The following is a 23,780-nucleotide window of genomic DNA, read 5'->3' on the forward strand; positions in this document are numbered from 1 at the left end:
CCTCCAGCTCTGCTTCAACTTCAATTACGTAACCTATTTCATTTATACGGCTCTTGTAAATATTAATCAACTGTACTTGTCGGTACAAAATTTATGTAGACGAAACAATTATAATTTATTAAAAAAAAAATTCGAAATTAAAGATTTATGTGCAACAAAAAATAATATAAGAAGGAAAGATCGGTAAAAACAAGGTTGTTAAATAAATTGCCATTTTTAAATTTATAAAAAATTTTAAATGATAAACTAAAAATATTAAATTGTCATATTTTAACATTTAAAAAAAAAAATAAAAACAATAAAAAATTAAATTAATAATGAAAAAAATTAAAATTCACAATTAATAAAAATAAATTTTATTTTAATGAAAAATAAAATCAAACACATACAGTTAATTACAAACTAGACATTTCCATTAATAAAAAACACATTTATTTTTTTTTAATATTTTATATTTTTATTTTCAAATAAATGTATCATTACAGTATTAATAAAATACTGAGTATGCTCCAAGTTCACATTATTACAATAGGTAAGTAAATCTGTTTTTGTTCTCCTTGTTGTTGCTATTTTTTTATTTGTTGTTTCTCTTGCATTTACATCTGTCTCGCATTCCATACGCATTTGTTCAATATATCTTGTATTAATTCATATTTTACAGTATTTGTCATGCCCAGCGTTAAGGTTTAGGTGTTTCCTTGCCTCTTGTTACTTTATACACAATTTTGTTTTGATTTTAAATCTTGTTTTCTTGGTTTTAAATATTCAGCAAAAGTTTATCAGTAATTTTCTTCGTCTCAATAAAAATAAACAATTTAGCTCAAACTGAAGAGGAATGAACAGAAAATCGTGTACCGTTGTGTGTACATATAAATTATGGCTATAACGGGATTATTAATTTTGTAATGTAATTTTCATGTAATTTTTCAATAAATATTATAATAATGCTTTTTATATGTTTTTGCTGATTTTTGAATTTTTGCAATTAGCGTTAAGGGTTGCCATGCTTCTGGAAAATTAGTAAACTGAAATTAATTTGTTTTTAATTAATTTTGCTTTTAGTAAACCCACTTGAAATGCAGTCAATTTGTGTACACGTGTCTGTGGTGTGTTTTAGGTTTCTATATTGAATTAAATTAATTAAAAAAAAAAACACATTTTTTTTTTGAATTTTTTCAAACAATTTTTTTTCAAAAGAATTTTCTTTCTAAAACAAACATTTTTTCGAATTTTTTGTAAACAAATATTTTTAAAATCCTTTTGTTTTGAATTTTTTCAAAATATATATTTTTTTTTTCAAAATATTTTTTTAAAATAATTTTTTTTTTTAATTAATAAACAATTGAACAGTTTTTTTGTAAATACAATTTGCAGTTATATTTTTCAAATTATTTTTCCTTTTTGAAAATTTTTTGAGAATATTTTTTATTTCAAAATAAACTTTTTCTTCAAATAATTTTTTTAAATCAAAACTAACCAAACTTTTTCCATATAGTTTTGCAATATTCAATAAGCATTTTCCAAAGCTACATATTTCTATACTTGTATTAAATTTTTTGTTCGCCTAAACTAGTTACTTAGTTATCGTATACATCATTATGCTCGACCTATTTAATCTTAATTTATTTAAGTGCTTTTAGCATTTGTCAAAAAATTACATACAAAGTTTTGAAACAAGTTTCACGCTTAAATTTCCTAAAGAAACGCAAAAAGTCGGTTTCTCTTTTGCTAGTTTATTTTTGTTTGTTTGTTTGTTTTGATTTTACTTTCACCACTTGAAATTTCCTTTTACCAAAAATGTTCACTTTTTTATTTACAAAATAGTTGATTTCATTTCCTTAAAGATTGTTAGGTTACAGCTTTTGTTAATACATGTTACATCTCTGTGCGCTATTTGAGGGCGTGCCCACCCCCGTCTAGCCGCCGAACAAGTTGACCGAGTACTTCAAGTACCGTTATATATGTATATATAATAACATAGTGCCCACCATTTTACGCCATAATTCCCCACATTATTTAGTTATTGTTTTTATTTACCGTTTTTTTTTGGATTTTCACACATTTTGTAAAAAAAATTTCGGATATGGTCAAGTGTCTCTCTAGTTTTCAGTATATATATGTTTTTTACTTTAATTTATTTTAAGTTTTTGTTTTTGTTTGTTTTGGTTTACTTCTTAAGCTTGTTGTTTCGGTCTAAATAAATCAAAATATTTGAAATTTTGATCCCTGAAGTTGTTGTTGTTGTTTAGATAAGAATTTCCTCTACTTATTGTTAGTGATGGCTGTTGCGCAGTCAGCATTGAATACCGGTTACTCACTGATCTATAAAATTGTATCGCATTTTGTAAGTGGGTTTCTGGCGCACAATCTATTCAAATGGCTAACTGTGTGCTTAGTCTAACATTCGAAAACAATAAAAAATACAGAATCTGACATTTTTCTAAAGAAATCACCGGTAAAAGGTAAGCGTTGTTCAAACTTGCAAAATTAAAAAAAAAAAAAGAAAAAACATAAGTACTTCTTGCAGTTTGCTTTAATCGTTCACCGAAATAGTTGTTCTGACTTTTAACCGTGACTATTGCTTTGTAATTGTTATTAGTTTGTATTTTTGCCAATAGTTCAATGTGAAAATGGAGCAAACAATGGTAATGTTGGGATCTTTCGCATGGCGGGTCTTTAAAAATGTGTCTTGCACTCGGAGTTTTTACGACTAACTATTAACTCGGTTTGAGAATTACTGTTGTTATAGTAATTTGCTTTCTAAAAAATGTAACATTCAAGTTGGTTGTCTTTACCTCAGTACCAATTACTTTGCCGGTTGTTTTGCGTACCGATTACTTTGTGATTCGGTAATTTGCGTACGATTACTTTTCGTACCGGTTACTTTTTGATCCCATTACTTTGCGAACCGATAACTCTGCATGCCAATTAATTTGTATACCGATTACTTTGCATACCGATTACTTTCCATACCGATTACTTTGCATACCGATTACTTTGCATACAGATTACTTTACAAATCGGTTACTATGCATACCGCTAATTTTGCATACCGCTAACTTTGCATACCGATTACTTTGCGTACCGAATACTTTGCATACCGGTTACTTTGCATACCGATTACTTTGCATACAGATTACTTTGCATATCGGTTACTATGCATACCGCTAATTTTGCATACCGATTATTTTGCTACCGATTATTTTGCTACCGGTTACTTTTTGTACCGGTTACTTTGCATACAAAATATTTTAAACCGTTATCTCAAATAGCTTAATGTTAGTAAACTCTCTTACTCTCTTCATCACACTTTTAATTCTCACCATGCTTAACCCCACACGACCAGTATTCACTTTGGTCTATTGCATTGTATTTGAAATACTTATTTATTGTAATTTTTTTTAATTGCTATAATTGTAATTGGTTATTGCTTGTTGTGATTTTGTTTTTATCGCATATTTTCTGCTTATTTGCATGTGTGTGTGTGCTTTGTTCCTTACAATATTCCATTACTATTCTGCAGCCGAAATCTTTATTCTTATTACATTTGTGTGCAAAATAAAAGCATTTTAAAAGAGTTAAAGTGTATTTGAGAAATGAAATTACAACAAAAAAGCAAAAAACACATTACCTCGCAGCTATTTATATGTTGAAAAAATGAGTAGTACACAAATTGTTGTTTATTTTGTTTTTTTCCTCTGTTTTAACTAAAATTTTTATTTATTAAAATAATATGTATCCATGTGTCTGTGTATTTGTATTATATATTGGTATTTGTATATTTAAACAATTAAAATTATAAAGTATCAATGTAGCATATGTATACGTATTTATGTATGTAGTATATATATGTATATATATATATATTGTTTTTGTATTTAAGCATGTATGTACGTACGTTATACATATGTAAATATAAAATAACGAAAAAGATAGTTGTGTAAACAAATCAATCATATTAAAATCATAAAATTACATTACATATTAATTATAAAAATAGTAAATATTTATATATATGTTTATATGTATGTATATATGTAAAAACAAACATCCACATAGCGCTATTTATATATGTATGTAAACTATGCATGTAATTAGACACGTAAAAATCTAAGGCAATCTAAACAAGTTATATCGTTTATAAAAGTGATTCTGCTCGCTTGCTGTCTCCCCAGCAATCATTTTCAAACTGAACGTTTTTTTGTTTATTTTTGTAAATATAACTTTATTTTACATATATAATTGTTTTACTATTAATTTTCATTTTTGCTTCACGCATTTAATGTTTGATATTTTTGTTGCTACTATTTCTAAATAGAATTTTTGTTTCACTTATTTTTTTAGATTTTTATTTTTGTTGCAACACTTGAAAAAAGAATTAAACTAGGCATTAATTAAAAATAGAACGCTACTAATTCGATTACCAATACGAGTTTTTATTTTAAATAAACTTAAATTTAAATGCACAATATATATATTTTTTTAATTTTAAATTATTTTTACATTTACATTTCATATGTTGTTTATAAAGAGAACGAAAGGGAAAACGATATTTCGATATGTGAACCCGTTTAATTAAAATTTTTTAGTGTGCTTCTGCAGACAATTATTTTCTTGTTTCATTTACGGCAAATAATTTTAGATTTTGTTATAAAAATTTTAAATTTTATTTTAAAAATATTAATTTCCATTTAAAATAATTTTAATATTTCTTTTAAAAATATTAAATTTATTAAAAAGTTAAAATAAAATTCTCACCACATAATCATTTTAATTTTCACATAGCAAAGTGTAAACCCTGCATAATGGAAAATGCTGCTGTCATTTTGTGTGTGCCGTTAGTGGCCGTGTTATTGAAACTGCGAGTTATTTGAATTTTTCTAATTGTGTTGCCGTAAATTCAACGTATTTTTTCATATTTTGATAAAGTGTTCAAAATATATATTATATATATGCACAAAATAAATAAGTAAGTTTCTCGTCATGAATTTTTAGTGACTATTTAGACGTAGTTCATTTTGAAGTTTTGTTTTTGTACATTCTATGTGAAAATTCTGCCTTGTTGTGTTTTTGTAATGTCCAGTTTTGCCACCCAAAGTGAATTTTAAATATTGTACTTGCGTTAGTGTTGTGTAGTTTGTGTTGAAATACAACTTTCAGCATATTTTATTTATAAAAACTGTATTAACAATAAAATTACCAACACTCGAATATAAAAATATTAATGCAAAGTAATAATTTATTAATTACAATAATAAAAAATATATATTTTATGAGCTATTTTTAAGAATTTTGCAACAATTGCTTGTGTATAAAATGTGTAGAATAATTTCAAGAAAATATTAAATTGTTTTAAACTAAAAAAGCGCATGAAAAAAAATTGAAAATTTAAGGAATAATGCCTTTTTTGTTTTGCAATTAAATTAATTATTTATGGAAGTGAAAAATATATAGGTATTGCTTTGGAATTCAAAATATTTTTAAATAAAAACCAACAAATTTATTTTTAGTAGAATAAGTAAATACGAACTTTGTTTTTTTTTATATAATTGTGGTAAAAACTGTAATAATTTTAGAAAAAAAAATTAATTTCGTTAATTTTATATTAGAATAATAATTAAATATGATTTTTTATGTAATTGTGGTACAAAGTGTAATATTTTTAGACAAAAAAATTATATTTCGTAATTTTTTAATAATTAAATAATAACAAACAAAATGAAAAATTAATCACTACAAATTGTAAAAAAAAAATAATGAATTTTGCGATTTTCTATTGACTTCTTGGAATTTCGACTATTTTTTCTGTCGCATGGCTGTTGTCATTGGTTGATTTATGGTTTATTGTTTGTGGTTGGAGCCTTATTACTATTGCTATTGCTATTGTAGTTGTAATTGTAATTGTAATTGTAATTGTGAGATTTATTTGAAAACTATTGTATTGTTTATGCATTAAAATTGTTAGATACTATTGTAATTTGTATGTGATATTTAGTTTTTATTTCGAATACATTTCAATTACTTTACTGTAAGTTCATAGTTAGGTGAAAAATAATATGGTTTCACATTACGTAATTTCACAAATATTATTTCATAATAATGATAGTTACAGCTTTCAACATAAACATAGGTGTAAGGAAACGAATTGCGCAAGCGCATTGTAACAAACATAACAAAAATGAACATTACTACACTAGTTAATTAGGGAGTAGTCATCAAAAATATATGTACGAGTTTGTAAGTAATTTAACATAACGATTAAAACAGTTAAATGGAAAGTGAACAGTACTAATTTCTTTATTTTAAACGAAATATGCAACCTGTCGGTTGCAATTGACGCAAAATAAAATAAAAACAGTCGACAACTCGATGAGAATATAAAACACATACATATGTTATTTTATTACGTTTATACATATGTGTTTATGCATTGCGCGCACGTTTTGGCGCGCTTTTTCCGTTTAAATGTAGGTCTTAATAAAATATTGTATTTTAAGTGTTAAGTACAAGTTGCTATTCATTATTATGTTTACGGCATATTATTGATATTGTTGTTGTAGTTTGTAAGTAATTGTTGTGGCTGTTGTTGGTTTTTCTTGTTTTCAATTATTTCTGGCTTATTTGAAAATGCTTTAATTACTGGGCTATTGTAGGCTGGTATTTCGGGCTATTGCTGTTGGTTTTTACTGTTGTTGTTGTTGTGAACATTTAAAGACTGATCTATTAATTATATTGTTTCATTTATTTCATTTCATTATTTTATGCGTTAATTAGTTGTATTTTCGGCTGTTTGGTTGACTATTGTATAACTATGGTAAGCAAATATCTATTGTAAGTATTGTTGGGTATTTTGTGGACAAATCTACACATACGTTTATTGTACGCGCAGTTTAATGTTTTACAAGTTAGTAAAATGCTAATTATTGCTTAAAATGCGATTACTTACTGCTAAGCAAAAATTGCTCTATTTAATTGCAAATTAATTCCCTGCATTTTAATTTTTGCAGTTTTCGTTCAACGGCCGCAAGGAAGTTGCTGCCTAATATCGTTTGCACTGCATTAACTACCGCGCACGGTAATGGCTGCACTTGACTAAGATGGCAACTTGACAAACAAATCGGCAACAGTTGTCATTAAGTTCGGTTCGTGTTCACGTTAGCGTTTCGTTTGTGTTTAGTGTGGAAAAAATAGTTAAATTAATAGTAAATTCGTTGGGAATATGTGTAAAAGTTGTGCCGAAATTAGCAAAATACATGTGTGCTCCAAGTATGTTGAAGTGTAAAGATTATAAGTATTTGCCGGCAGATTATATGCAGCGTATTTTGGTAGCGGCTGTTGTGTGTGATATTTGTTGTTTTTGCTTGCGGTCATATTTTTTTGCTTGCACACCGGTACCGTTTTGCTGTGTGTCACATATTTGGAGCTTTAATACAATAATTTCTGTAAAATTTCACTGAAATCAAAAATGTTATCAGGTGATGCTCAAAATGGCGTTACTCCTGTCAATTGTGTTTGTGCTTATATTCGAACGGTACATCGAAACGAACTGTATTAACAATATTCTCTTTTGCTTTTATAATTCATAAAAAGGGAATGCAGTTGGCTTCGAAAGCAATTCCAATTTATCGATGTGTTTGCCTAAAATAACCAATCGCGGTTTTTGAAAAATTTGTAAAAATTTAAAAGTAAAGTGTCAGTTCGAGAAAATCATAATTAAAAAAAAAAGTGGTACAACAGATTAAAGCATAAGTTTCGGGTCGGTGTGTTCGCGGTTTTTAAAAAAAGTTATAAAAATTAAAAACTCGGTGTTAGCTTCGAAAATCGTTGCGTTGGCGTAAAGTAATTGAACATAATTAATTAAAAAGTGGTACAAATATAAAGTGAAGTGTTCGTTTCGGTCAATTCGTGCCTTACCAAAATATACAAAGCAAAGTTTCGGGCAATGACTGCATATGCGTAAAGTAATAATAATAAGAATAAAAAGTGGTGGTGAAGCGAAGTTAAAAAAAAATAAATTTAAAAAATTATAAGTGAAGAAATAAAAAAAGTAATCATATGGCAAAAAATATGATAAAGGCAGTGTATAGAAAAAATAATTTAATAAATTTAGGCTAATCAAAAGTTTGAAAAGTGCTGACGATTAAAAAATCAAAAGTCGAGTTAAATTAAAAAAATATATTTAAAATAAAAGTTTTGTTAAATTATTTGAATTCGAAATGTCGTCAACAAAAACGTGTTCATGCGCATGATATCCGTCCGTGGTCGCTGTTAAGTACATGTATGTATATCCGGTAAGTAATGACCAACTGCTTGAACTGCTTTGCCAACCGTGCACGCATCTTCATATATACTACTTTATCACTCCAGCCATTTGCTACAGCAATCGCATTTTAATACCATCAACACATTTTTATACTATCTTGTTTAAAAAATTTACAATATTTATGGTTATTGCCAATCCGTTTACTGCTATTGTTGGTTTTTTTATTATTACTGTAGTCAATATTATTGACTTACATTGCATATTTTGTTTTTTTTTTTGACTATTTCAATACAATATTTAAAAATAAAAACAATCGACTGTCGGCTGTATTTATATTAATTTTTTTGATTTGCAATCAATTATTTCTTATATAACATATTCAGTGTTGTTGTTTTATGTTTTTGTGCGTGTGGAGAGGGAAGATTACTATTGTGGGTTTTGTTTTGTTGCTTATTTCTGTAAATAACCAATAGTTTTTCGGCTATTTTGCGATTTTTCCAATATATTTATATATGCATGCATATAATACAATGTACATATATACTGTGTAGATGGATATATATACAATACACAAAGCATTGTTATATATATTTGGGCTATTGCTCTTTTTCACTTATATGATTTGTTTTGTTTGGAAAATTAGCTGTTTTTACTATTGTTTGTTTATGTTTTGCTGTTTGGTTTATTTTTTAATTTCTTTGAGTGTATGCTGTAATTAATTGGGTTAGTTGTATTTATGCATGTTGTTGCAATGTGCCTTATTACACAATTTTAAGCTTTGTTTTCTTTATTTGACGGTTTTACTTGGTAAATCTGGTAATCTTCTCATCTTGGTATGTGTTTTAGTTTCACAGAGGGTATTAAAAATAAATTTTTTGTTAAATTACGTTTAAACAAATTTTGAACTGTTGTATTTATGTTTACATGGAAAACTTTTTATGCTAAAATGAGGTACGAAAAAATATTTTCGAAATAATTGCGAAAACAGAAAAATCTTCTTTCTCTTTTGGATAGATTTAATTTTCGAAGGGGTGTGGTTTTGCTGAATATGTTCACAAAATATTTTTTTTTTTAATTGTTGCATGTAGCAGATTTCACAAATTATTATTTTTTTCGTAATCACCTATTTTATTGAAATTATCATTTTACGCGCTTTCGTTTTTCGTCCTTTCTATATAGTTTTCTTTAGCTTAACCGCAACTAAAGAGCTTACCATACGCTTAGTTGGTAAACATAGGTTATTATACAAAATTAATAAATATTGTTTACAAAAAACAACTAAACAAATCAGATCGTAATTACATTTGGTACACGAGGTCATTGCAACATTTTCACTTTTAATATTACAGTTTACTTTGCATTGCATTAAATGCGCTTACAATTTTAACTTGTTTCATTCAAACAATATAGCAAATATAATAGATATCTAAATACAATAGCTTTATTTGTAAAATAGAATGATTAATATTAATTTTATTTGGATTTTTCGTTTATTATGTGTAAAGTATATATAAAAAGTGTTTTTTTTTTAATATTTTTTTTGTAATTATAAATATAGTAAATATAAATATGCATTCTGCCATTCGCCATTCACAGTCCAAAGGACCTAACGCGCAATGCGAATTTTTTTCATTTCAATTTCGCTTAACGTATGCAATATTGTTGCTGGTAAATGTCAACAACATAAATTGTAAATTTTAAAAATTATAGCAACATTTCACTTTGTTAAAAAAAATACAAAAAAAGTCCTTTGAGTCCTTTTCTTTCATGTTTTAAAACATTTACACATAAAAAAGCGTTAATAAGATAATTAGAGAAAAATATATTAAACAAAAACATTGCCATAATGTTTCTACTTGAAATTAAGAACGTGCTCACACGCTTAAAGATTTTCACTACTTTAATTCGTTTTTTAAAAAACAATTGCACTATAAATTCAATTTTGTCTATATATACATATAAGCAGCCCATTGCTTCGCCATCTCTGCCTGCTCCACTTCTAACCCTCTCTACACTGCAAAAAAAAATTATAAACGGTATGTAAGCATATACTATATTAACAGTAAACATTACATTATTTCGTGTTGTTGTTGCGCCAGAACGGGTAGGCATCATAGCAAATGCTCGAACACAGAACAATTTATTAGGGTGCTATGTCTTAAAAATTCATAATAAGTAGTAGAAAAATGCTCCCCGCTCAGTACAAATCACCCAAAATACTACTAAACCATTCCACGCGCAATATGTATGTGTGTACGTAGCAAAAGTTCTATGTAACGATGCGCTAGCAACTAACTTTTTAATTACTAACACAATTATTTAGTTAAAAATATTTAAGTTTTAGGTTTAAAAAATAAAATTATATGTAAAATTACGCTCATATCCTGTATGTGTATGTATGCATGTCGTATATTACAAAAACTATATAAATTTCTATAACTGTGGGTCTGTAAGTATGTACAAAACTGCGTGTTGACGAGGTGCTTGCAAAGAAAATAGAGACATTTGCGACTTGTGGCTGCACACCAACAACATTTGATCATTCCTGCACACGCAATACTCAGGCTCCTAAATTAGCAGCATTTTCTCTCGCGTGCTCCCTCGCCCTCTCTCTCTCTCTCTATCTCGCTAACACGTCCTATCTGCTTACTAACTCTTTACAAATCTAACATTCTATTTAGCATTTTAAAATACAATATTTAAAAGTATGGTAGTCAATCTTTTTTCTCTCCGAAAATAAAACACATACCTGAGGGATTTTACATACAATTTGCATTCTCTGCGCGCTCCTTCAAGCGCTCTCCCATTCATTCAGCCCTAAACGTCCGCCTTTAGACGTTTTCTTAACTTAATTATTAAATCAACTGTAGCTTAACTTGTCTTTTTGTCCCAATACTTGTCTGTGTGTGTGTTTCCTTTTTTTGTTGTTTCATCTTGTATGCCATAAGCTTTTGAAATCGGCCGGTTGTTGTTAGAGTCAATTCGCGAGTGTGTGCAGAGGTGATATTTGAAACTAAGTTCCATATCAGGCAAACGAACTTGCTGGAAAACTTAAGAAAAGGTTTAAGTTTTGCAAAATTTGTTTTGGAAACTTAAGAAAAGCTTTTACTTTTGCAAAATTTGTTTGAAAGCTTAAGAAAATCTCCAGTTTTCCAATATTAGTTTTGAGAAGTTGAAAAAATAAGTTTTACTTAAACAAATTTTGTTTCGTTAAGTTCGAAAACAATTTTCGTACTCTCTTATCACCTCTACCACTTCGTTCTTGCAAATTTTTTATTGCTTTCTAACGCTATTTGTATTCATTAGTATGCTCTCAGTTGTGCAAGCTATTTCTGCTCAGTCGACTCTTCAATGAGCAAAGCTTTAGCGCAACTTTGAGCGCATTTCTGCTGTATGTTTGTATGTCCGGTATATATTTTTTCCTAGTTTCAACTCATTGCAACGCATAATTTTTTGAAATTAAGCAGTGAAATTATATTAAAAATTTTTTAAAAAATTGTTTTTAAATTGTTGCTAATTAGAATGCATTTTTATACAAACTTTTGTATTAATTTTTTATATAATTTTCATTTATATTTCTTTTAACTTTTTAATTTAATTTTATATTTGGTTCAATCAAAGTTCTAATTATACATTTGCTGCTAAATTTTCCCTATACGCAAATTTTTTATATATATTTCTTTACAAATTTTTTTCTTGTTTTATTATTTATTTATTTTTTTTACTAACGAACATCATTTCACCATTTATTTTCCAAGTAATTGCACTTTTAATTTTGTTTATTTTTTGTTGATATTTTTGCTTTTATATTATTGTGTGGTTTTAAATATATTTTCAATATATACATATGTATGTATGTTGGTGGAAACACGTTTTGAATAAATTTTGATGACTTTGGTTTCAAAATTAATTTTTGCTTGCGCTTTTCGACTGGTGTTTCTGTGCAAATTTATTGTTTTTTAATTGATTTTGCGCGCTTTTCGTAGAAAACTTTTAAAGGTAATTTTAAGTTGGAACTAAATCCTGTTTGTAACGTTAAACAAAATTTTTATAGCAAACAATTTTTTATAGCAAAGTTTTTTTTTGCTATAATTTCAACTTTACGTTAAAAATTGCGCCAAAATTTTCATGCAAACATTTGTATAGGAATGCATATGTATATATATACATACGTGTTACTTTTTTTTGCTCTACGTTTGGTCTCAAGAGCGTAATTTGCTTCAAACAACATGTTATTTTTATTAAGATATATATTTGCCGTTTATTCTTCTCAATATTACCAATTTTTATTTCCTCCTTTGCAACAGTTTCACACTTATGTCCTTGCAGCATTTATTTATCATATATGTATATGTATGTAAGTGGCTAATGTGATGTCTCATATATATTAGTCCCATAACCGTTTGTCTTTTCATCATACTTTTGTTTAGACTTTCTTCGCTTTTTATTAGCACTCCTCTTTGCTCAATTCCACTTTTCGTTTTACTTTCGCTTTTTCTTCATATTTATTTTCTTCACTTAATACTCCTCAACAGCTTCAATGCCAATCCTTTTGCGAATTTGCTTGAATACTCATTTTTCGCATCAATAATTTTGGATTATAAATCACAGATAGTGTCTAATGTATGTATGTAATTTTTGTATATATAATAAATATGTTTTTGTGCATGTATGCACTGGTTTGTTTGTGGTAAATTTGAAATATAATTATAATAAAATTACTACATACGCAATAATTACATAAATATATGTGTGTACTTCTGGCCTTGATCTCGTTCAGATCATGCAGCCTAACCTGGCAAGATGCCGACGAAGGTCCACAGTTCGACTGTATGCATGTGTGTATGTATGTATGTGTTGTGTGGTCGTGTAGTCTTGGCTAAAACAGTTATTTGTTCAAAATTGTTGGTCAATTGTCAGTTGTCAAATAGTTGTCATATGTAAACACGAACGTGATAAGTGAAAAAAATGTTTTTCTTTAATATACGCACATACATTGATTTTTACACGCATACGCACAAAATTTATGGCCAAAAGTCAAAAAAGCATTCCGGAAATGTTTACTTAACATGTCTTTTACAAGTGTTATATGTTTGTGTGTCAGTTATTTATTTTGTGTATAAGTGTAGACTTTTAGAAAAATGCCAAAGTCTTTTTTGATTTTCTTAAATATGTTTTTTTTAATAATTTTTATTTATATAATTATCTAAATATACGCACATTCAAAAGGATTAATTTTTCTTAGCATTTACTTTAATATAAGTATATGTATGTATATATTTTTTGAAACTTGTCTTTATGTTGGTATGTACTGTACTCGTATGTATGTATGTATTTATATTTTATATATAATTTCGACACAAAAATGTTTTACATTTAATTTTTTGCTTTTGATTTGGATTTGTTTTTGTTTTTTTTTGCATTTTACTCAAATATGTATGTATATAGGTATGTATATGCATGCTTGTAAGTATTTATGTATATAAAAAATTGTCTGTGCTTTCACGGTTCCACTACAGTCGCAAGTTTTACGTAGCACACGAATTAATTTGTTTAGGTACATTTAAGTTTTTCTTTTATTTTTTTAATATCTACTTTATTATTTTTAAAAATATACACATTTAATTGGGATAAATTTTTCGCAGTGCCGAAATGTTGCCGGAGTTCATGAAAAACAATGAAATGGCAAGCAGTGAAAAGTATATATCTAGCTTAGTTTGTTTCAACGCTTGAGGAATGTTTCTTTTAGCTTTTATTATACTAAAATATTTTCGAAATTGCCGCTTATGACAAAAATTCATAACATTTTATTAAAAAAAAATTTCTTGAAAAAAAAATGAAATTTAATATTCGAATTTTTTTGAAAAATATTTTTGGGGAAATTTTGTTTATGAAAATTTGTTTTTTTTTTAATTTTTCTTTGGAAAAATTTGAAAAATTATTTCTTTGGTAAAATTTATGTTTTTCAATTTTTTTTTTAATTTTAAGTGTATTTTAAATTATTTTTTTGTCTGAAAAATTATTAAATTTGTACAAAAACACCTTTTAATTTATAATATACAAAAACCGGAAAATTTTCTTTTGAAAAAAAAACGTAAATGTAAAGGGTTTTCTTAGAAAATTTTGTTTATGAAATTTTTTAGAATATTTTTGTTGCAAAATTTTTAAAGTTATTTCTTTGAAATATTTTTTTGGATAAAAATTTTTTTTGCATTTTTTCTACTAACAAACTAAAATTTGTTTATTTACTGAAAGAATATGTTTCCGAAAGTTATTGTAGTTTTTAAAACATTCTAAACTTTGCGACAAACAATTTTAATATGAAAATGTGCGCCGATTATTTTTTCGCAAATGTTTCTTTTACTAAATATTCTAACACTTTTTAAAATGTCTTTTTATCATAGCAATTTTGACTTTAAAGTGTACTCTATAAAGTTTAATACCTCGAAAATGTTGATATAAAAATTTAAACTTCAATATTTTGTTAGTTACTATTTTTAAATTTGAACCTTTTACTTTAATGAATATATTCAGTATTCGAAAATGATAAAATTGCTAAAAAATCAGTAAAATGTAAAAGTATTTTGGTTAAAGTTTAATGCCTCGAAAATGATAGCATTTCTTAAAAAAACGAAAAATTTTCAAATTATTGTTGTTACTGTTTTCGAAAAAAATTATTTTTACATATTTATTATGCTCAAAGTACCTTGAAGTTTATTGTCTCGAAAATTAAAAATTTTGAAATTAATTTAGTTAATGTTTTCAATTTTGAACGTGATTTTTCTTGCATTTGCTTTAAATTTTTAGTTTTTCTTCAATAATTTGTTCTATAACTTTTTTTACATGTAAACAAATTTAATTTTTATTTAAAAACTAAATTCATGTCTTGCCAGAAACATTCCTCTTCTCAGCTGTTTTCAAATAAAATTTCATTGCCATAACACACACTATAAACTTTTTTTTTATTTTTACTTATGCCTTATTACACATAGATTGGATTTCCAAAGCCGTTAACACTAAAACGACAAATGTTCATTTATAAATTTCCAGCGTAAGTCTCTCAATAATTTACAATTTTGATAGGTTGAACTGCTGACTCCGCTCTCTCTCTTTCTCTCTCTCACTGTGCTATGCAAAATGATGATGTACTGTTATTTTTGAGGTATACTCGACATGAAGACACATACATATCATACATTAAAAGTTTTACATACACATGCATTTAAATTTTGGAATTTTCTCTCTTAATTATACATGTCAGACATAAACTTATATTGTTGCTATGCCAAAACTGGATTTTGTTTTTGCTTTTTCATGATATACGAACACCGAACATTTAATTTAGCATACTTTGTTTTTGTTTAGACTTTTGCTTAGCTTAAATATATATTTTCCATAGGTACATACATAAATATATAGGTATGATAAATACGTGTATGTATGTATGTATATGTATGTGCATAGGTTTGACATATTTTTTAAATTTTTTGTATTTAACACCGAAAGTTATTTTTTTTATATATAATTTCACCTTAATCTGTTGACCACGAGCTTTAATCTTTATAATTTCCTCAAAAATATTTTTGCTTTAATTTAAATTAAATAAATTAAGTGTGTGTTTGGCTTTTGTTAATTTGGGTAGGCAAATTCAAAGATTTTTTCTTTACTTCGGCAACATAAAATGCATTTGTTTTGCTTTTTTGAAACATTCATTACTTTTGACTAATTATTTTTAGTGTGTAATTTAATATTTGAATATTTTTTCTAAGCAATTTTAGCATTTTAATTTTTTAATATTCCCTTTAAATTGTTTTTTTGTGTTTTTTCTTTGATCTTTTTGTAAATGTGAAGGCAGCTTTGTTTATTGATTTCCGTCTTGAGGATTTCTGAAATGTTCTAATTATTACTTTCTTGATAATTTACTTTTCTCGACAGTTTGCTAATTTTAAATATTTAAATAATCCTTAGTAAATATGGTTACGACCTTTGGAGCATACGCTTTATTTGTGCAATACTTTTTTTCATTACAATTTTTTTCCAGTATTTCCAACGTTTCCAGTGTGCCACAAATGAAACTATGCTCCAAAATCCTTTTTTATTTTTATGTGTTATTTAGGTTATTTCTATTTTTAGTTGAATTTGCGTATATAGTCTATTGTTGTGGAGTTCTGTTGTGGAATATGGGTATGTAACTGCGATTCTGACCTGTAATGGACTATCTTGTTTATTGCATTGTTGTTGCTGTTCAATTCGTATTTGTATTGATGTAACTATTGTAAAGTAATGTTGCTTCCAAGTCGTTTAGGTTTCGAAAATGCTTAGACTGTATCTTTGGAATAATATTTTTAAGAAGTTTTTCGCGCTTTAGGCACAAAAGTTTACTACGAAGTTGTTTGTAAAAGGTTTCTTCGATTTCCGTCGATTTAACCTGTGTTTCTTAGTGAAAATTTCAGAACTAGTATATTCTTGGGCTGAAAGCTTTAAGTTCAGACGAAGTTACTGAATTGTAAAGTTCAGACATTGTTAATTCTATCTTTTGAAATATGGCTTCTCTGTACATACATGTTAAAAACGGTTACAATTTTGTTTTATATGCACAAAATTTTGACTAAATATTGTTTGGAATAAATTTCTGTCATCTAAAACTCTACCAAGACATGGCAAATGGTGCTGCGTTTTTCAGATTTACTGTTTACTGATTTTTGTAGTCTTTTCAGCGAAAGAAATTTTTTTATGATATCTAATTAAACTTAAATTTTTGATGAGATGAAATGTTTCGCATCATTCTCTATTCTTTTCGGAACATTCATAAGGGAATAACTGTAATTTACCTTGGTTAAGTTTTGAAAGCATTGAGACATACATATATTTGTATTACAAGTTAAAGAGAACATTCTCTTGTATACCATATACGATCTAGAAGTTCCGAAATGTTTTCGGAGTCGCCAGATTTCTTCAAGCATTTCTATTTCCATACTTGAGAGTATACACAGTTATTCTAACTTTAAAGATTTTACCTTTAGAGTGCACTGTTTTTCTAAACTTAAATTTTTTTTAAAACCGTTATTTTTGTTTGTGATTCCTCCCGCTTTCTCCGCCCTTACAACTTGGAACAACATTACGGTTTTGCTTATTGCTTTTTCGGAGTTGTTGTTGTATGTTAATGTTTTTTTCTATTATTATTCATTGTTTATTGCTTATTGTTGTTGCTGTTGTTGTTGTTATTGATGCTGCTGCTTGCCTGTTGCTATTGCGGTTATTGCTGCGTTTGAGACTGCGTGTTGTTCGATTTTATTGCTGTTGTTTTGTTGTTGTATTGGCTGGTTGGTATTGTTGTTGTTGCTGGTTGCATCTGCACTGTTGCATTGTTGCTGTTGCATTCGGTTTCTTGTTAGGATCAGATTGGTTTTACAAGTCAAGCTATCCTGTTTTTTGTTGTATTTGCATTTTGTCTATTTGCTGGTGTGTTTGGTTTTTGGAATTCTCTTATTCTTTCGTAATGGAAATCAAAATTAATTTCGGAAACTAAGAAAACGAAATGTTCTTTTTAAATTTGCATATTCTGCGCGAAGTTTTGTTCTCTTTGCAAATGTTTTCAACTGTTTTATTGTTGTTGTAATATGCTTTGTCGCTATTTAAAGTTATATTAGCTTGAGTTTTATTTTGTTTATTTGTTTTTTGAAATTTTGTTTTCAGTGTTGATTTTTCGTATTGTTTTCGCTTGTTATTTTGCTTATAGTTTTATTTGATTTCTCTTTTAGTTTTTATTTTTTATTTACTTAATTTTTTTTTTTTTGTTTTTGGTTTTGCTTTGTGTGTTTTGATTTAGCTTTTATATTATTATGTTATTTCGGTTTGCTATTTTATTACTAATTTTCTTGTTTTTGTTTTTGTTGTTTTTGCTTTGCTTTGTTTGCATGTAGTTAACTACATTTTGTTTTGTTTTGTTTTGTTTGTTTGTACAAGGAGAGCCTATTTGTCGATTGTCAGAAAACGAAACAGAAAATTTTCAGTATGTTGCTGTTGTTGTTGTTCCTTTTTGTTTTTGTTTTATCATGCAAAGATCCTTCTCTGTTATATATGTATATATATATATATCTATGATCTCTGCAATTGATATACTATGTTGTTTTTGTTGTCATACTATAACTCTAAGTTTTTTTTTATTGTTGGATTGTATAATTATTTAATTATTTTTACTGTTACCTATTTATTTTGCCTTTGTGTTAGTTTAGTGTTGATTTTTACTATACTTTTACTTAGATATATGTATGTATATTATCGCTTGTTCACATTTTCATTTATTTACTTTGTTTATTCACCGTCTTCCATTCTCCGTTAGCCATTATTTATTTGCTGTTTTTGGTTTTTTACGCCCACACGCCCTTTAGTTTACTTTACTTTGATTTTAGGTCTTATTTTCTATAAATACATACATGCGCTTCCAGGCTAAATGCACACACACATATATATTTATATGTATTACAGCTATTGTATGTATTAATTAAAATTTGTTTTTGTTTTTACTTCTTCACCTTATGTACTTCCTTTGTCTATCTGTTTGTTGTGTGGGTATAAACTGTACATTTCTTTCATACACAAATGTCTGTTCTGTATGTACGTGTGTGTACATAATTTCACCTATATATATTAGCATATTATATATTTGTTTGTAATTATATACTAAGAGCTTAAATTGCCGCACTTCAATTTTGACTAAGCTTCTGTTTGAACTGATTACCGTTAGCGACCGGCGATCGGCGATCCCGAACCCGATCTCTGAATGCATATCCCAACTAACGCCCGGCATGGTGAGTGCCACAAGTTGAAGTTCTATTCGCCCAACAGCTTTTGCTCTAGCATGCCTGCAGATCCACGGTATACCGCTGCGCCTCGCTGGTACTGTTATGACCGTTCTGTTTTGGATTCTAGGTAGATTTGTACGCCTCTCGGTGCCGTTTGGCTCTGCGCCCTTTTACTGAGCCTACAATCAGCACCATTATTAATTGCCCCCTCCTTAACCGTTAGCGTTTTAGTACCGCTAATGTAACGACATGCCGTATGGCCAGTTCATTCATCTCTATAAGTGCTCTTCGTTCTCCTGCTCGGCCTTAATTTGCGCCAACTTTTCCTGTAGTATGGATGTGCTACTCAATGTGGGTGGTGCGTGTCCAAATTCAAGCGGTGGTTCCACTTTGGGTAGCATACCGCTCATTGTTGAGCTACCGCCATTGCCATTAAGATCGCCGGTCAGTTTGTTGCCGTTGTTGTGATTCGTCATGAGCTCGCTGGGTATGCTACTCGTATCGGTTTCGGCGGAGTCGTGAGAGGTTAAGCGGCTGCGGCTGCGACTGTGTTGTTGATGATGCAAGTGTTGATGCTGGAGATGCAACTCATTATTGCCGATGTAACTACCTTTGCTGTTGTTATTATTGTTGTGCTCGTAGCTACTTTCGTCGTTGCCGCTGCGTGAGGCGTCGTCATCATCATCGTCACCGCTACTGTGTGGCGGACTGCCGCGTTCACGTTTGATTTCGGTATATGCAAGCGGACTGGCGGCGCGTTTAGCGCGTAGACTGCTCATGGCGTTGGGTGAGCGATGATCGTTACTGTTGTTGCTGGCATATGGCGGTAGGACATTTTTCTTCACCAGCAAGTGGTCGAGTTGTGCACCACCGGCACTGTTCGGCGGTCCCACATCGGTGCTTTTGCGGTCGAGCGTTTTCCGTATGATGCCGTCGAGTATTGAGGAACCATTGGCGCCAGCGCTTTCATACAAATTTTCGGCCAGCTCACGCGCACTCTTCATATTGAGTGTATGACTTGCCGCAGCCGACAACGGACTGGCAATAGGACTGGGGCTGTTGGCGTTAGAAGGCGTGCCAGCTGATGTGCCGCCAACGCCACGTAGCGTTTCTTCGGTGTAACGTTGTGCCGCGCTGGCGCTTTGCGCCGCCACTGCATTGCGATTGAATTCCATATGCATTTGGCTAAAGGCTGGCGGGGGATTCCAAAATAGATGCGCCGGATATTGGATGGGATCGAAAAGCATTTTCATGCCGTTTGGTGCGCTGGTTGGGAATGCGGCCGCTGCTGAGTTACTATTGCCCTTATGCGCTTCGTTGAGCTTGGCATTGACATTACTGTTGCCAGCGTTGCCCAACTTGATTTTGTTCAGATTGTTATGATGACCAGGAATGTTAGAGTTTGATTTGCCCGTTGTCGTGCTGCTGCTACCATCTAGTCCGGGCTGTGGCTTGGGCTCACGCTTACGCGGCCGCATCAAATGTCGCTCCTTCACTTTGTACTCGAGCGTTGAATGCGGCACACCGAAATAGCTGCCCGCCCGATGCACTGACATCTCGCCTCGCTGCACAGCGCGTACTGCTTCTATTAAACTATCGCGGTCATAGTTGCGGTACTTACCACGTTTCGGGCGGGTACCTTTGCCGGCGGCAAGCGCTGCTGCCTCTTGGCGACTCAGATGGTGTGGCAGATGATGATGCATGTGCGCCTGGTGATAACCATGTGAGTTGTGTGTGCTGCTACTGCTACCAGCCACACTCGAACCAGCCAAGACATTGGGTGCAGCACCAAACCGTGTTGTATCGGTGCCACCTATATTCTTCACCACCGATATAGTAGGTTTCTTATGATCCGTACTGCTGCCGCTATTGTTGTTAGACGAGCGCTCCATTTCTAAGCACAGACCCAGCATTGGCGCCGAAGCCGCAGCAACAGCAGCGGCGGCGGCATGCGCGTCCTGATTGGCCTGCTCATTCATAGTGCGGTGAATGCCATGTGCGATCATATCGCGAAAACTGAACGACGGTGGTGATTGGGGGTGCTGCATTAGTGGCGGCGAAATGACAGATAGATCATTATTGCCCTGACGGCCGGTAGATGCGACGGTGCCGTTATTGCTAGCGGCCGCCACAGCAGCGGCCAGCATAGAGTTGGCGATGCGTGGTGAGGGCGCAGAATGCGGACTATCGCCATTGGGATTTGGCATGGGATTGGCGGTGGAATTGTTGCACAGCAAGGATGGCGAGCATGAGGCGCGTGCGGCAGCCGATGTGGGCGTCGGCGTGCCTGCCACTGGCTTATAGGACGGAATCTTAAGAATCGACGCAGCCAGATCATCACCAATCGGCCCATGGTGGTCCAACGAGCTCGTGGTCTCTGGTGTATCTGATTTGGGTAAGCGTTGTGCCGCATACGCTGACGTTTGTTGTTGCAGCTTTTGCGCCAACAACGGTTGGTCCATTATATTGGGCTTGCCATTGCTGAAAAGACCCTCCACACTTAAATCACCCGCAGTATGTGTTTCCAACATGTCCTTCAAATTGGCCACCAAATCACGCAGAGTAACCGGCTGATCGGCACGTTGCTGCAAAGCGCCAAAGCTGGTGAGCGTAAAGAGGAATGCCTGTAAAATCGCTAATGTCGGATCCAGTCCAGTCGTTGGCGGCGATTGCTGCGGCTGTGGTGTAGCGCTGCTCGACGGTGTACCGGCGTCACACTTAGCGCCATCAACGTATATTGCGCTCGGCTTTGGTGACAAATCGCTGCAATTGCCGGCATCATTGGCGGCATCGCGTCGTCCCGTATCACCGGTACCGTTATTCACACAATATTTACGCAGAGAATGTGTCGCGTTTAGCCGGTTGGCGAGCTCCTCCAGTGCAGTGTGTGTGGCGATTTCTGGTTGTGGTGTTGAAGCATTACTACCATGGCCGCCAGTTATGCCTGTATGACCATCGCCAGTGCTGCATTCATCGCCGGACATATCCTTGTCCGCGTCCATGCCGTGTAAGAGCGCGTTGGCTAGGTGTGCATTCGCACGTTTGCCACTCACTCCGGTGCGATTGGATCTGGCGCGTCCTGGGCTCGTGCTCGAACCACCGGCGTATTGGTCTGACGATTTACGTGTGCTATACTTTCCGCTGAGAAGTTCTTGTACGGTGCTGCTCAGTGCATCATCGGTGCAGGGGCGACGTGCAGAGAGTGTGGGGGTAGCGCGCATCGTCTTGGAGCTGAAAAAGAATAGAATAATTGCTTTATTTTACAGAGCTTTTTGCGTTACGGTGCTGAAAGTTAAGACTTATGTGTTGTAATTATGTTTAGGTTGTGTAAACCTGTTTTCGAAAACTAACCTAACTTTTGATAAAATGCCAAAACACACTTTTTAAATGGTATTGCAAGATTCGATGGATATCTAAAATGCTTAAGTAGACTTCACTGTTTTGGATGCAACGAACCGCTCAGTTCTAACTGTAATTCTCAACTACATCGTAAGCAAAAACAAAATTATTCATACGATTTAGCAGCCATATTACAACCACATATGAATTAAATATTTCGTCTTTATTGAAATTGTTGCAATTTAAATTCATTGCAAATGTTTATCAATTTATGACGAATAAAATGCAACAGCAACAACAACAACGACAACGAAAATATTATAAATAAAATTACACAAAAATTGGCACACTGAACCTTCTCATTGTCAATACACACTTATCAGGCGATGCAATAGCCAGCCAGCGTAAGCGACAAAAACAAAAGCAACGCGCAAACGGAAAGGCGAATTTCGTAAATGCATTGTGTGTATGTGTCTGTGTGTGTGTGAACGGCACATAACAACAATGATAACGATATTTGGAAACAAATTTAGCTCAATCGCGCCTAGCGAGTCGAGAACGGAAGCAGATTTGCCAGCGCTGACGAAGTGAGTTACATAATCGATCGTCGCTTGACTCGTAGGCGACATGCACACAAGTAAGTGTACATATGTATGTATGAACATCAATTTATTTCATTTTGAAATCTGATTTTTGAAGCAATGCCCGTTAATCTTATCAGATATTGATATAAACTTATTTCTTCGACGAATTCCGTTATGTTTATACAATATGAATAATCAATGCTTGATAAAATATGCCCAGATATAAATATGTGTATACATAGATAACTGTTTGTATGCACTTGCAAAATATGCACGAGTAATCGTTACTCAATAGTGTTACAAGTAGAAATTTCATAACTCGGGGATTTCCTAATAAGCCTCACTGTTGCTAAAATATGTTGCGTTTATGCCATAATTAAACCAAATACACATGATTAATATACCATAATTTTATTGAGTTTAATTTTTTTTATTATTTTTAATAATATACCATATTTTTATTAAGTATTTCACTTAAATATGAAAGATAGTTTCGGCCAATAATGGCAGTAAAATTAATATCAAGTGGCATACTGGCCAAATGAGGTACCGTTAAGTAACCGTCCGTTCGTCTTTTAATCCTCTGGATGGTGTTTTCCATAGAAACTCAATGAAATTTAGCCTCTTCGATATTGGATGAAAATCTGTCGAAAAACTCACGAAGAATCAATGCAGTATGCGACGGTGCATTATCGTGGTGTAAAAATTAACCGTTTTCGGTCCATAATTCCGTGCTTTTTTTACGATTAGCTTGGTGCAACCGAAGCTAACACTTAAATAGTATTCCTT

General features: G+C 31.2%; 1 protein-coding gene across 12 annotated transcripts in view; it reads right to left on the reverse strand.

Moving 5' to 3' along the window:
• Nucleotides 1-537: 537 nt before the first annotated feature.
• LOC105226331 (uncharacterized) overlaps nt 538-23,780 on the reverse strand; it is a 276,869-nt gene continuing 253,626 nt past the window's right edge. For all 12 annotated transcript variants that reach the window (XM_049450572.1, XM_049450574.1, XM_049450577.1 and 9 more), the window contains one exon: nt 538-22,299. In XM_049450572.1, coding sequence (XP_049306529.1) covers nt 19,344-22,299 — 2,956 coding nt within the window. In that variant the 3' untranslated portion in view covers nt 538-19,343. The remainder of the gene's footprint in view (nt 22,300-23,780) is intronic.

This window comes from Bactrocera dorsalis, chromosome 2, assembly GCF_023373825.1.
Source record: "Bactrocera dorsalis isolate Fly_Bdor chromosome 2, ASM2337382v1, whole genome shotgun sequence".
Lineage (NCBI taxonomy): Eukaryota > Metazoa > Arthropoda > Insecta > Diptera > Tephritidae > Bactrocera > Bactrocera dorsalis.